Source organism: Micromys minutus (genome assembly GCF_963924665.1).
Source record: "Micromys minutus genome assembly, chromosome: 18".
Classification (NCBI taxonomy): domain Eukaryota; kingdom Metazoa; phylum Chordata; class Mammalia; order Rodentia; family Muridae; genus Micromys; species Micromys minutus.
In genome coordinates, this window is record NC_137953.1 from 42,005,385 (window position 1) to 42,020,449 (window position 15,065).

A 15,065-nucleotide genomic window follows, 5' to 3' on the forward strand; every position below is an offset into this window, starting at 1 on the left:
TTCACAAGAATGTGGAAACTGGGCGAGGACCGAGGATAGGCAGAGAGGAAATGTGGAATGTTTGATGATAAACAGGCAAAAATTAGAAAAAGAAAAGTAACCAGGATGGTTTTGCTTCCAAAACACCAGAGGATGTTGGAGCAAAGTCGATGGCATTAGCATAGGTCTTTCTAGCTGAAGGCTGGGCAGAGAGAAGATAGCTACCCCTGTGTAGATCACAGCTGAGCTTGTATCCTGGCACAGGACCGTTCAAGGCAGAGCCCCGTGGGCTTGCTTGTATATATCCCAGGACTTGAGGGAGAACCTGGAGAGGGAACTCAGGGTTGGCATTACAGATGACAGTCTATCCCACACGTGTATGGCTGGCAGGATCACAAGTCTGTACAATGAGTTGTACTCAGCCAGTGCCCAGGCAATACGTTGCTCAGCATTTGGTGCTGCCGTGGGGTTTGTGTCGGTGGGTAGTGCCGAAGTGTTCTGAGGAAGTTTTGGTGGGAAAGTAAATTCGGTGATAGAAGAAAGGTCTGCAGTGCAGGGACTCTTGGTTATGAACTTTTAAAGTGGAATTTAAAATAATTGTGCTGTCAGCATTTCTTCGCCTTGAGCAACATACAGTGTGCTTTTAAAGCAAATCTTCCTTTGATAAGTAAACACAGGTCATGTCTAACTACATGGCTGTGCTTTTATATAGCCAAGATGAGAAGCATGATTAAGTACTCTAGCCTTCCATGGTAAATATCATTCTGCTGTCTATGATTATTCCACAAGGCAAAAATACAGAGTAGATAGGACCACAGGGAGATTTTTTTTTCTTCTTTTTTTAGTTTAGAAAGCCTCTGTGTGTGGTAAAGACTGTTCAGATTCTGACCCTGCAGAAAGGAAAACCATCCTTAAAGCAAGCCTGCCCTGAATTTACTCAAACTAAGAGAACTCTTGTCTTTGATACAGGCCAGGACAGAATTACAAACCTCAGAAAAACATGCATGTGTTTTTATCACTTGAAAGATGTGTAGGGGATAGGCTTCGATAGGAAACAAGCCGTGAGGGAATCCCAGAATCCTTCTTGCCTGGCTCTCAAGCATTACATCATGGTGTGCGTTTTCCTGAAATCTTTGATACCCCGTAAACAGTATTTTCTTATAAAATCTTTTCCTTTTGTCATGGACTTGAGCAGAGCCTGTAAGGGTGAGGCGGGTTCCAGTGCTTTCTGCTAGTCACACAGAATTCCCAGGAGGCACTCTAATGGGGGGGGGGGATTGCTGCCAGACCCCTGCTGTGTCGTACCATTCTTGGTTTAGGGTTTGCCGAGAAGTTCACCGACATCTTGATATTACCCAGAGCATCTACGGCTGTGTTCGTCTCTGAACATCCATGGCCAGACTGTTTGGGGAATAAAAATCCCCCCTTCCCTCTCTCCCTCTTTCCTTCTCCCTCCCTTCCTCTGCAGAGTGCTCTGTTTATACTTGTTGCTCACTGATGGACTGGCCATTTCCAGTCAGACTGCCACCTCCGGGCCCCTCCTGCAATTGTTCTCTGCCGGCCTTTGTTTTTCTCGTTCTCTTGTTTTTGTCTCTATAGAGCATCATCTCTCTTCTCTGGGTGGAATGAGCTTCCTTGTAATTACCGCTGCCCTAGTCTGTTCATACTTCTGTAACACAATACCATAAAAGGGGCAGCGGGAACAACACAAATGCATTTCTTACTGTTCTGGAGGCTGAGGCAGCCAAGACCAAGGTGCTGGCAGATTCAGCGTCTGGTAGAGGCTGCCTTTGGGTGCACAGAAAGAAGGTAGTGCCCAGCTGTGCTTTCATGGAGTAGATGTGAAGAACTGTACTTTTAGCCCCTTAGATGGACACTCGTCCTGTTATTAAAACTTCATTCTCATGGCTACTGGCCCCACAACCCCTGCCTGTCACCCCACAACCCATCACAGCTCAGTCTGAACATGAGAGAGGGGATACAGAAACCTTAACACTTGCTACTCATCCAACCAGAGGCTTGTTTTTTTTTTTTTTTTTTTCCTTTGCTCATTAGCTGACGGGCACGCTTCTGCCTGTCAGGGTTTACTTGAGGGCTCCTCTCTTGCCCAGAACAGCTAAAGAACTGGATAGGCTGCAGAGCTGTTATCAAGGCTGATTCTGAAGCTCCAGGGGGTTCTGCAATGATGTCACCAGCAGGTGTAGTTTTCTTTCCTTTAAGGAAACAGCACGTCCAGACTCTGCTCAGCCACCATGACTTTTGCAGGAGGGTCTTCCAAAGTATCTCACGAACCCCCTCCCGGCTTTCATTTATCACCCCATGCAGGACATTGCTTCAGCAGCTTCAGAAGCTTCAGACTTTAGTGATGGGGAAGGTCTCTCGAACCTGCAAGTTAGCCGGCACACAGACTGGTACCTGCCTCATGGTGAGTTTCCCAAAGGGACTGCCTCTGGCAAGCTCCCTGTTTCCAGACTCCCCTACCTTGAAAATGAATGAAACCAGAGAGACCATACATCTCTGTTCCAAGGCTTCCTCTCTGCATGTTATTTCAAGGACCTGACCCCTGACAGACTGGTGTTCCTTCTTGTCCCGTGCTCCCACGTAGCTTGTTCCCAATGGTCCCTACAGCCTGGGGTGTATGGTTTCCCATGCTCTCTCCTCACCTCCAGGTCGTCGTGCTGTGCTTTGCTGTTGCATTTGGCAGCCTCTTTCAAGGCTACGGGCCTTACCCTTCTGCCACCAAGATGGCTCTGCCCAGCCAGCACCCCCTGTCGGAGCCATACACAGCCTCCGTGGGTAAGTGACATTGGCTTTCCAAGCTCTCTGAAGAGTCTCATCCGATGTGTAAAAGTGGAGTGACTCTATTTGCAGGTGGGGTGTTCTGGGAGTGGCCCCTGGACTTCCTGTGTGGCACTAGGGATTCTCAAGAAGGCCACTAGTTCTCCTATAAGCTCTGACACGCCCTTTAGAGTTCTGATTTGGGGTGGGGGTGGGGTGGTGTGGATCTTGGAAGACCAGGAAGTGAGGAGGACATGTCTCGGTGTCTCTGGGTGGGATTAGATGCTCTTGCAGTAAGAGTTTGCCACAGAATTAAAGAACTTATCTGTCTTCCGCTCAAGACTCAGAGGCTCAGGTGTTCACTAGGCAGCATATAGTGTTCTCACCTTGACCAGTGATCTTTGAGTGCTCGGAACACAGAGTACCAAGGAGGGGATATACACTGAGGGGCACAGCTGTGTTAGTAACAACACACAGGAACTTAAGAGGCACTAGATCTGAGAAAGGGACAATTTTACCATTCTCAGAATGTTTGGATTTCACCGGTTAGGTATATCCAGGCCAGACAGGTAATAAAATGACATTCCTTTCAAATAATTTCAGTGGCTTCTTGGGGACTTTCTGTCCCAAGGGAAATAGCTTTCAATTTTGTAAGTTAAGGGGAGCACAGTTTCTGTACCCAGGAAAATGACTACAGAGTCATCTATGTGACTCTCCCATAATGCAAAAGTGGTTGTCTCCCTCTGACCTGTTGGATTGGCTTTGTGCTGTTTCAGCAGATCCTAAGACCTGCTTTCTGGGGATGCCTTCTCATTCAGCTGGGGTTTAAAGGCTTCAAGTATTGGAGCCCCACTTTCCTTCAGTTGTTTTCCCCGGGAGAGTTATGGGTAAGGATGAGAGAAGTTTTACCTAAAGGCAGTGAAGATGGGAGTTGGCCTTGTCTTTGTTTGCTTTTACGTTCTTCCAGCCTGTGGAACTGGTAATATTTTAATGCATATGCTCTGAAACCCGAAGCCATTGCAGAAAGCCAAACCCGGCAGGCACTCCATCCCAGGAGATGTGAGTGTGTTGATTGTCAACCGCTGGCCTTGGGCATTTGGAGGAAATGGCATGTGTGGGTCTCATGTATTTTGCTAAAATCTGCTGCTCTATTCTTTCTTCAGTGAGATCCAGGAACCTGCTAATCTATGAGGAACACTCTCCCCTGGAAGAGCAGTCCAGCCCAGCCTCAGCTGCGGATCTTGGCTGGGACAGAGGTTCCTCTCTGCTCGGGGCCTCGGCTGGGCTTGAGGCCCTGCCAGAGGTGGATCTTCCCCATTTCATTATCTCCAATGAATCCAGCTTGGAGAAGTCGGTCCTGTTGGAACTTCAGCAGCACCTGTGAGTCCTGTAGGTACAGACCTAGTGGTTGATGGTGGACTATGATCGACCCTGGCAGGAGAGCAGACACTCCCAGAGGCCCTCGTGGGACCCGCCTTAAGCACTGGCACTGGAAAGAGTCTGTGGTGGTTAGCAAGAAAAAGGTCTAGGAAGAGCTAATCTAGTCTCTACAGCATCAGCCCAGAGCTGCCAGTGTTGGCCCCAAAGAGCAGGAGGGTATGAGTCCCCTTGGTCACTATTTCCATTTTTCTTTCATGGCCACAGAGTGACCATATGTGGTAGCACGTGCCTTTAATCCTAGCACTTGGCAAGAAGAGACAGGAAAAGCAGTAATTCAAGGCTAGCCTTGGCTTCAAAGTGAGTTCACTTCAGGGCTAGCCTGGGCTACATGAGATCCTATCTCCAAAAAAAGAAAGAAAAAAAAAACCCACTTGTTGACATAGCTTGTTTTTCAAATGCACCTTCAATCCAGCCCTCTAGTTTCTTTCTAACTAGAGTGAAATGATGTTATGCTGGGTATCAATACAATCGATTTATCTGTTAGTGCATAAGGCTCAGCTGTTACTGCAGATGAAATGCCCTTTGTGTGAAATGCTTGGGACCAGAGGTGTTTGGAATAGTTTCCAGGTGTTAGAATATTTGCATATACATAATGAGACTGTAAAACAAACGTGTAATTTATCTGTTTGGTAAGAGTGTGTTAGTTCTTAGAGCAGCTCAGAGTTTAAGTCTGCAGATTAGGGATGCTCAGCCTGTATACATTTATGTCGAGGGGCGGTACTGGTGAAACACAGTCAGATTTTTTTCCCACAGTGAAAATTATTCACTTTTGGCTCCCAATTCTGCACAAGTTGTTCCTCTCAGATAGCTGGTGGGGGAGAGGACACATCCTTTGTAAGACATAATGGCTGATGTGATCTTAAGGTACTGTAGTGGACACTTGGGGGACACTGATCCGTGTAGGAAAAGCTAGTGCTCCCTCTGGGTAATGTATGGTGAGGCCGGTGAGTTAGCTGATCTGTGCACCTAGGTAGCTCAGAGATGAGGCTGCCCCAGGATGACTTCTCTCCCAACTCTGTGCAACGGAGTTCACAATCACATGTACTTCTGTATGTACACGGGACAGGCACATATTTAACCCTAGTCCTAACTATGGCTGTGTGTGTCATCAAAGCAGGTCATGTAAGTATCCCACGATGAGGAGCCTTAATTTGATTTCCATATGGAGAGAACCTGGGGCCAGTACTGGAATCGGGGGGCACTGAGCTGGATGGTGTGGCTCACAGCACGCTCCGCTCACCCAGCTCAGGGTTTGGAAGCCCAAGCTGATCCCCCTGCTTTACTGCTGTGCCTCCTAAGTAATAAACCTTCTCTGACCTCCGTCTTAGTGCTGGAGACTTAAGGAGCTGACACATGGTTTGATCTTGTGGTTATTTTATGGCATACATTCTGAATTATTTTAAGTGGATTCCTTTAAAAAAAAAAAAAAAGAATCATTGTCTGGATTCTTAATTCTACAGCAGGTGTCAGTCCTTGCTCTTCTTTCTCCTCCCGGTAACTTAAAAATACTGAGGTCATCAATACACAGGTGTAGTCACTGAAAGCAATTTAAAGCCAATCAGCATCAATCTACCCTGTGTCTCCTCTGCACCCAGGTAAGGGTGGGAATGTGGGGGAGAGCAGGTGACTAGTGGGAGACCCAGGGAGCAAAGAATTAAAAGACACTACCAGAATCACGCTACGGTGTCTGAGAATTTGAGCAAAAGCTGGCGGCTCATCCTCTTTCTCTCCATTTGATGCCTTCACAGGGTCAGCAGCAAACTGGAGGGGAATGAAACACTCAAGGTTGTAGAACTCGAGAGGAGAGTGAATACCACCTTCTAAGGCGATCTCCGCCCACTTCTCCTAGCTCCGTCTGTGCGTCCGCTATCTGCCCGGCTCTTAGGTGCCCCCTCCACCGCTGGATCTCGAGGAGGATATGGACTGATGTTATGGCTCGAGATGAGACGCCAGCCCAGGGGTTTCTGCTCGTATGTCCCCATGGCTTTCCACAAAAGGGAGCCAGCACCTCTCCATCCCTTTCTCTTCCTGCCGCTAGAAATCATTTTAGGGGTGAGGTAGGGGTGGAACGAGCAGGCTTGTTTCCACCAGTAGTGCCAAGAAGAGACTGCCTGATTCTTTCCTGTGAAGACTCCAGTGTGACCTTGCCTACACTGAGAGGACTAGTGTCATTCCAGTCTTCTGCACCCCAGAGTCCTTATCGGATGCCTGCACAGGCAGACGGGACTCCCACCATATTTTCAGGCCGCAAGTGCAATTCCCGAAGGCATCAGGCTCTTCTCCTGCAGGCTCCCTGTCCACTGTGTTGTTTGTAGGATACCCCACACCCAGCCGTACACAGCCTGCATCCCCACAGGACAGGGGCTCTGTCTCCCTGGTCTCCCCGCCCCCCCATTTGTAAATAGTATTTATTAGCTCACTGAAGCTCCCAGCTGACCACAGTAAAAAGATTCCCCTTTCCAACAAGCAGTCTTCTGTTGGCCTTTGGAACAGGAAAGTCTCCAGGACCAGGGGCCCTAGTCTTTGTAGTTGATGCCGTGTTTCCTCCTTTCCTTTTCTTTTTTTAAATTGGGGACCTATAAAATAATCGATGTTGAGGACTCCCCTTAGGCACGTGACCCTGTAGATGGATACATGAGAATGGTTGGGATACTGTCTTGCTCAGACTCTGGCTCCGTGGCTTTCCCTCTGTATTCCTACCACACAGGAGGGAAGCCCTGTGTCGGACAGGAAGCACTGCTGACAACCTTGTTAGCTTGTCCTGCATACCTGCTCCCCCCACCCCCTTCCTCTTCTGCCCTCTGTGTGCCCGCCTTAATTAGTTGGGGCTGGAGTTGGTAATTTTTGTACATCCACAGTCAGGTTCGGATACATTGCAGCTCACCCAAAGAGACATAACTAAACCCTATTATTTTTTTTTAATGATTAAAAAGTAAAACTTGTAGTTTAAAAAAAAATCTCCTTTCCTCTTTCATACAAATAAGAAATGGAAATTACTCTTTTATTGTATAAGACAGAAGATTTTTTCAAAGTGCTCCCCCCAGCTTGTAAAAGATTTTATGTATGAAATGTGCTTACACTTTGTATTTTATTTTTAGCAGCAGCTCAAGGGCCTATAGTTTTGGTTCCCCCAACCCGCCATTTTCTCTGTCTCATGATCATCATCGTCAGCGTCTTTGAGATCATTGGAGCCGGTGTAGAGAGGACTATGGCCCTGCATTCTATGTGTATTCTGTGTCCCATATAAGATTTGGTGTCATTAGTGCTTGCTGTCATGCCTCATGATCTTACTTGGTCTGCTCAGGGTATCATAGGGAATGTTCCCTCCCTCCCTCCCTCCCTCCCCCCTCCCTTTCTCCCTCCCATGATGGGTTCCCAGCTCCCAGAGGGCCAAGCTCATCTTGTAGTCTGTGAAACCTGCCTCAAGGCCACGGTGATCCGGGCAGCCCTCCTGCTTAAGAGGCTGCTGCTCTCCCTACCGGGAAGGCTCAGAAGCCTGGGCTATACAGAGAGAGGGTGGCCGGTGACCTGCTTCTTCCTCTTCTACTTTTTTAGTCTTCTCTCTTCTCTTGATCTTCCTGGGCCTGGCCCATTCCGCTCTTTACAATGCCAGATAGTTATACATCATAAACTTTAAAAAAGTGCCTGAGAGAGACTAAGCAGGACGGATCCTAGGGTTAGGCAGTGTCTTTAAGATGAGAGAGGAAGGGTTTTGCCATCAAGAGCTGAAGTGGGGTTTTAGACCAATGTGTGCATTTGCTGAACTGAGCCTTGGTTTTGTGATGTACCTGGAGAACTGGGGGGGCAGACCCCATTTATGGAGGAGGGAGGAGATGTGCAGTCACATCCTTAGTTTTCAGAGGACTTTATTTTCTTCTCTACCTACTCTTTTGGGTGTCCCTGTCTCCAGACAGTGGGGCCCTTTGTCTCTGGGAAATGAGCCTTCCAGAATAGAACCTGTAACAAGAGTTGTGGGACATAAGCCAGACAACTCAAACAGTCCTTTAAAGGAGCACCCAGCACTGCCACTCTATGATACTAACCTCTGCCCTTTGCTCCTGGCTCGCTAGTGAAGGGGACTAAGCCCGTGATCCCTCTGGGATGCTCAGTAGAGTCAAGGGACCCAGCAGAGTTGCATGAGACAAGATGGATTACAAGTAATTAGGGGATGTTCACATTCTTTGTTCAAAGTTTAAGGCTAGAATATCGGTTTTGGTTTTGGTTTTTTTTTTTTTTCCCCCACCAACTGGGCTGTCCTGCAGACCAGCCAAAGCCTTACAGTTGTGTGTGGTTTTAAACAGTGGTGCACCCAACCCCTTGAGCTGAAATTTTGAAAACTTTTGAAAAAGGCTGCCAGACTTAGAGAGAAACCAGAACAAATTTTGCTGGCTATATTTTCTACCTTATAAACAGGTCCCCTAAACCCCACCCTGCCGCTTTAAAACCACTTTAGTGATGCAGATGTCTCGGAAAGATTTAGACAAGAAGGCGTTTTTTATTTCCTAGATGAGACCCGAGGAACCCAGTTGCCCTCCCCTGGGTCTTTTCACAGCTCCCAACCTCACATTGGGAAGAGGACCCTGCTAGTGGAGGACTCATCACCAGCACTGAGGGAGAGCCTCTGAAGTGTCAGGACTCTGGAGTGTAGCTCATGCAGAGTGTTCTATAAAAATCTGACAGCTGAACTCAGCTGCTCTTTCCTGGCAGAAGGTGGGGGTGGGATCCAACATCAGTGCAGGCAAAATGAGAGAACCATTCGGTCCGTAGACATGATTCAATGCCTTGGGCAAACAGATTTGGGGCGGCATTGTTTACAAACCATACACACCAGGATAATAGATAACCCCTCTTAAGCACCAGTTCCTCTTGGACCCCCCAAGTCCCTACAAGTCTTGTTCACGTACAGCAGGGCTCTCAGACTGCTTCTGCTTCGTGCTGGCACAGAGGCTGTGCCCATCACTTTGAGCCACAGGTCTCGTTAAAATTCTTTGCAGCACATCATGCCCCCGCACACCCCATGCGCTCAGACCCAGGAAAAGCAAAACAGAATTAGAAGTGCCTCTAAGCCAGCTCCTGTGCCTTGGGAGGTGTCTGTGTGAGCCCCCATGGAGAAATGGAGACATCTTGTCCCCACCTGAGGAGTGGACATCTGCCTGAGTCTTGCCGACCTGGAGGCGGAAATGGGAGAGAAGGCTTTTAGTTGCTAATTTGTTTCCGCTGAGCCAAGTGCTTGAGGAACCTGGATGAGAGACTGGCACTCCCACATGCAGCCTGGCAGGACCTGTGGAGCCGTTTGTAGTAGGGGGTCTTAGCGAGAACCACTTCATTAGAACACTTGACGAAGAGGCAGTTAGCGGACAGGGTAAGTTCTGCTTCCACCCCCCCACCATAGGCAGTCAAAGGAGAGAGCAGTAAGGTGGGGGCTGGAGAGAGCCAGACACAGATTCTGGTTCATTCATTCATTCGTTCATTCATTCATTCGTTGTTCATTCATTTACCCCTTAGATATTTGCAGTTTTACTAAGGAAGAACAGGTTTCCTGAGACCTAGGAAATCTTGGAGAATAAGAGGGACATAGAAAACCAGTTTTAATAGCCATTCAGGGGCCCCAAGTACTAATGCTACGTCTCCCCCCTTCCTTCCTTCCCCCTCCCCGTCACCAGATGCTGCTTCCCCATGTCTCTGATGTGCCTTGTATCTGAATCCAGGATGGCAGGAATCCCTGTCCCTGGAAGGTGTCATATATTAATATCTAATATTAGGTTGAAGTTAGGGGTGAGAGCTTCCTCCGTAGACACTGAGGTGGTTCCCTCAAAGTGAGCTACTATTAGGTTTGCCCATCAGGGGGAAAGAAAGAGGGTTATATCTATTAGGAAAATCCCATCTTGTAGGCTAAGGTGCAATCACATAAAAATGTGGCCAGGCAGGATTAAAGGTATTCTAAGTCCTTACCACAGGGCATTTTCTGGATGCAAAGGCGCTAGCCCATTTGAAAATTAATATTCCATGCCTCTGGGCCAAGAAGTCAGCATTCTGCACTAGGAGAAAGAAACAGTGACTGCTGTTTGTTACAGCATGAAAGTCAGAACCCCCAGACTTTCTCTTGGTTTCTAAAAGGAAGGAAATCTTTCCTGGGCATTTTTCTAAGGTGTTGAGTACTGTGCTAAGTAAACTTGGAGCCCATGAACCTGACTGAAATGGGGACCAGGGGTGACTCGTTGCCAAGAGAAGTAAATGGATGGTCCGCAGTTTCCGGAGTCCTTTCTGGGGACACACAGGTTGTCTCTGGCTCGCTGGGCAGAAAGGGATCTACCCACTGCAGTGGCCCCGCCAACTCTGCCGTGCTCAGCTCTTTGCCTCTCTGAAATGTGCGCTGTGGGTCCGTCTCACCCTGTCTTCTGATCACGTGGCTCACGGGCTTTGCGTCTGTGTGAAGGGAACCCGTGTGCCGGCTCCATTTCTCTGCTTCCGCCTTTTGCTCAGCAGCGGGGTGGGAACGGGACTTTTGTGCCCTTGTAGCCTGCACAGATGAAGCCCATGATGAGTCTGTGGGAAGCACCCACTCTGATGCACCGCGTGGGTGACCCTCCCTACACAGTGCAGAGCAGAGCCAGGGAGGTGCCGCAGGCATAGGTCAGCTTTCTTTGCCGAGACTGGCGACTGATTCTGCCCTTTTGAAAGACTCCCATTGTTTAAATCCGAGTGCATTTCAAGTCTGTGGTTTGGTCTGTTGTACTTGTCTTATGGCTTCTTACTCTTCATCATAGCCAATTAAATACCAAAAAATAAAATCAAAACACAATAAAGCTTTGTAGTATACTTGTACTTAGTTTGGGGGGAAAATGAAATTGTAATGCATTTTTATTTCCATTTCTTGCAAATAAATATTTTTCTTAGTCAGATGTTGCCCAGTCTTTAAATCCTGGTAACCTGGTTTCAAAGGTATTCACTTTCACGTGTGTGTGTGTGTGTGTGTGTGTGTGTGTACGTGTGTGTGTTGTGTGTTGTGTATATAGACATTTTTTCCCCGATTACCCAGCCAAACTGCAAAAGTAGGCTCAGGCCAACGGTTTTTACATTCTGTGGTGCTAAATCTGAGTCTCCACTGGAGGAACGTAATGTTGAAAAATGCAATTGTTTTTTCAGCCAGTGGCAGAGAAGCCGTTTTTTCCTGAGATTCGTGTGGTCTGGCTGCTGTTTGCTGCCTCTACAGCTATTCCCTAACTACATTCCCAGAATCTGTGGGGTTGATTTTGATTTTCTCTAGTCTGGAGGCTTGAGACTGACGCTTTGGATTTGAGCCAAGAAAGGAATGGGGCTTGCTCGTAGGAGCAGCTGGGGAGGAAGCCTCGTGGCTCCTGCTCCAAGAAATGCCATTGAAATGGCGGCTAAAAGGTCAGTGCTCTCAAGCAGAATGAGCTTCCTTGCCCTGCCTCTCTAGATCCAGTCATGTTCCTCTAATCAGAGAGAGCGCAGCTTTCGCCGAATCTCAGAGGGGCCCTGCAAAAGCAGTTTAGGGAAGAAAGGGTTTATCCGGGCCCCCAGTTTGAAGGTACGTCCAACACGGAGAATTGAGACAAGGCATCTGGTCACGTTGCATCTGCGGTCGGGTAAGGGATGAACGCTGGTGTCCACCTCAGAATCTCATTTCTTTTACTCATCCCACGAAGGAATCCAAGCCCATGAAACTGTGATGCTCCCCACCCCCAACTTAGTTAAACCTTTTGGAAAACACCCACAGACACACCTAGATGTGTTTCCAAGGAGATTCTAAATCTCCCTCAAACTTGACAAGGAAAATTGATTACCACAGACCCTAAGGCCATGGACTTTGCTTACCTGGAGGAAAAAGAAAGTTTTTTTTTTTTCCATCTTTAAGCATTATGCCTGCTTCTTGCTTGAACGGGCAAGAAACTATCCTTTTGCTCTGAGCAGCTGGACCTCCTTTAGTTCCCACGGGGAGGCCTTTCCCTCATACTGCCCTGTTACAGAGCTCCCTGCTCTGTGTGCATTTATTTTCACTTTCTTGCCTGTTTTAGACAATAGAATATGTTTTAATATGAGAATCATTCTTAATAAAAATCACTTTATTATACTGAATTTACAAAAAAAAATATCACAGTCACTCAAACACTTGCCCAGGCCTACGCTCTGTAGACAACACAGGTCGAATCCTGACAAGTTCTCTTTATACTTGCACTGACTCAGTTATATTTTTATTTGATTATCTACCACACAAAATAGGAAGCCACAACAGGGTTGAAACAAAAAAAAATTAACTTTATATCCTCTTAGGACTCATACATCCTTTTGCCCACTTGGTATGCTTTCTTCATCATTTGACACTGCCTTGTCTAACCACAGAGATACAGACACATGTATGTTTACCTGACACAGTATTTACTATAGCAAGGAATGGGCAGCAACCCAAATGTGGATCAACACATGAATGGACACTGAAAAGCCTGTCTGTCTGTCTATCTGTCTGTCTTATGTAATGAATATTATATAGCTCTAAAGAGAATACGGTTGAACATTATTTCTAAAACAGACCTCTCCATTTCCTGTATAGCTAATGCTTTGCCACCTAGGACCTTGCTGAGTCTGGAGGTGGGACTTCAGCCATCCCTTACCAATTCCTTCCCTGTGTGCAAACCATTCATATACAAACTAGCCAAGTTGTAGCCTACACCCCAACTGCCTCCTTTGTGGTCTCCTACAAGGTTTTGACACTGACCCTCTGGCCCATACACAGGGCTGGGTACTAGTAACTAGAGACAGTTCAATAACCCAGACCCAGTCCTAGGTCTGCTCACCTTGGGTGTTCTATAAAACATAGCAGAGGCTTTTGCCCACATGTTAGCCTTTGCTTCCTCTGCTTCCTAGCTGGCTCTCATGTCTCACGGGGTCTCATCTTGGAGCCATCGATAACTAGCTGTCTTTGCTCCTTGCCAGCTGCTGTCATTTGGTTTGTCAGCTCCCGCACACTCAAAATAATAAAATCTATATCTGTAAAGCATACTTCAAAGACTGCATTTTCTGGAACCATTTTTATAGCTTCTTAGAACACATTCCTTGGGCATTGTTATAGGAAATTAGAAGCTGGCTCTAGACCCAAGGGGCTCATACCGAGGCCCTCTGTGCTGAGGAGGCTCTCATTCAGAGTTTTGTTATTTCATTTCACACTGGCTGTTGTTTCGCTGCAGTGACAGAGACATGAGACCTACAGGGAACATCTTGGTTGGTTGCTGGGTGAAGAAGGCAGGTGTATCAATCTGTAGTCCAGGGTCAGGTTCCAGAATAAACCAGACCCTTCTGAAGCTGGGATGATAGACGGTGCGAGGCACAGGCATCTAGTGAAAGGAAGTGTTAGTGGAAAATCAGGACTCTGATATCTCTGGCTTCTTACACCGGTTACATTATTACCTCTTTGGCCTTGAAGGACAAGGAGGTACTTATTGAATGCTTGTTGTGTAGCAGAGATGTGTGTGTGTGTTTGTGTGTGGTTATGTGTTTGGTGTCTGTGTGGTGTCTGTGTGACATGTGTAGTATGTGAGTTGTATATATGTAGTGTGTAATGTGGTGTCTGTGTGATAATGTGTAGTATGTGTGTGTTGTGTATATGTAGTGTGTATACATGTGTTATGTGGTCTATATGGTATGTGTGGTCTATATGTGTGTGTGGTGTATGTTGTATGTATATGTGGTTTTGTGTGGTATACGTGTATGGTGTATGGTATGTGTATGTGGTCTGTATGTGTAGTATTTGTGTGTTGCTTGTGTAGTGTGTATGTGTGGTATATATGGTATGTGTGTGGTATGTGTGTATGTGTTGTACGTGTGTGTATTGTATTATGTATGTGATGTATGTGTATGTGTGTAGAGCATTTGTGTGGTTGTGATGTGTGTGTGATGTATATGTGTGTGTTATCATATGTGATACTATTTGATTCCTACAAATGCTTTATGCATAATTAACCCCTTTTACTGTTGAGGAAATGGGTTAAAAGAGTTACAACCATCTGACAAATCTGAGGAGTGCATCCTGGCTATTCCCTGTCTCTAGATGTATGGGTTTGAAGGACCCCATTCTGGGCTTAGGAACTTGTAAACTATTATTTGTGGAACCAAAGAAGTACAGGCTGGGGCACTTCTCAGCGGAGCACTGGCCTGATGTGTGTGAAGTCCCACAGCTCATTAAGTGCTCAGGGCACTGCAGAGCTTTCAGGAGGTCGGGTGCACACCGGGCTGTTACTTCCCGGGTTGTCATCTAAATGTGAGGCCTCTCGGCTACATGGCAGGTGATTTCATGTGGGGCTCAGGAGAATAAAAACAAAGGAAAGAGACTGAATTGGTGGTGGACAAAGAGGGTGTGGAGGGGATGGTTTTACCCTGGGTGACAAGAAATAAGGGAGCCTAAGGAGAAAGGAAACTAAGGCTTTTAGTATGGAGATGCCTACACAGCTTTTTCAGGACACTTCAATGGAGTTGCAGTCTGCAGCCTACTTTTCCTCTATCCAGAAATAAAATAGTTATGAAATTTTAAAAATAATTCTGGTTGATTTTTTTAAGGTTTTTCATTTGTTTTATGAATGTGAGTATATGGTTGCTGTCCTCAGACACACCAGAAGAGGGCATCAGATCCCATTACAGATGGTTGTGAGCCACCATGTGGTTACTGGGAACTGAACTCAGGACCTCTAAAAGAGCAGTCAGTGCTCTCAACCGCTGAGCCATCTATCTCTCCTCCCCCCTTTATGAATCTTAAAAGTTATTCTTAAAAATCTGAAAACTGGGCGTGGTGGTAGATGCCTGTAATCCCAGTGCCCAGGGTGAGTGTGTGCGCGGCAGGACAATCTGAGGCTCAG

The 15,065-nt window shown here is 46.9% G+C and overlaps 1 protein-coding gene across 1 annotated transcript in view; it reads left to right on the plus strand.

Annotated features, from left to right (window-relative positions):
* The window catches only part of CREB3L2 (cAMP responsive element binding protein 3 like 2), a 118,812-nt gene extending 107,739 nt beyond the window's left edge, over window positions 1-11,073 (plus strand). Inside the window, exons 9-12 of the mRNA XM_080932160.1 lie at window positions 2,305-2,404; window positions 2,649-2,775; window positions 3,921-4,137; window positions 5,946-11,073. Coding sequence (XP_080788286.1) covers window positions 2,305-2,404; window positions 2,649-2,775; window positions 3,921-4,137; window positions 5,946-6,021 — 520 coding nt within the window. The 3' untranslated portion in view covers window positions 6,022-11,073. The remainder of the gene's footprint in view (window positions 1-2,304; window positions 2,405-2,648; window positions 2,776-3,920; window positions 4,138-5,945) is intronic.
* Window positions 11,074-15,065: the final 3,992 nt, after the last annotated feature.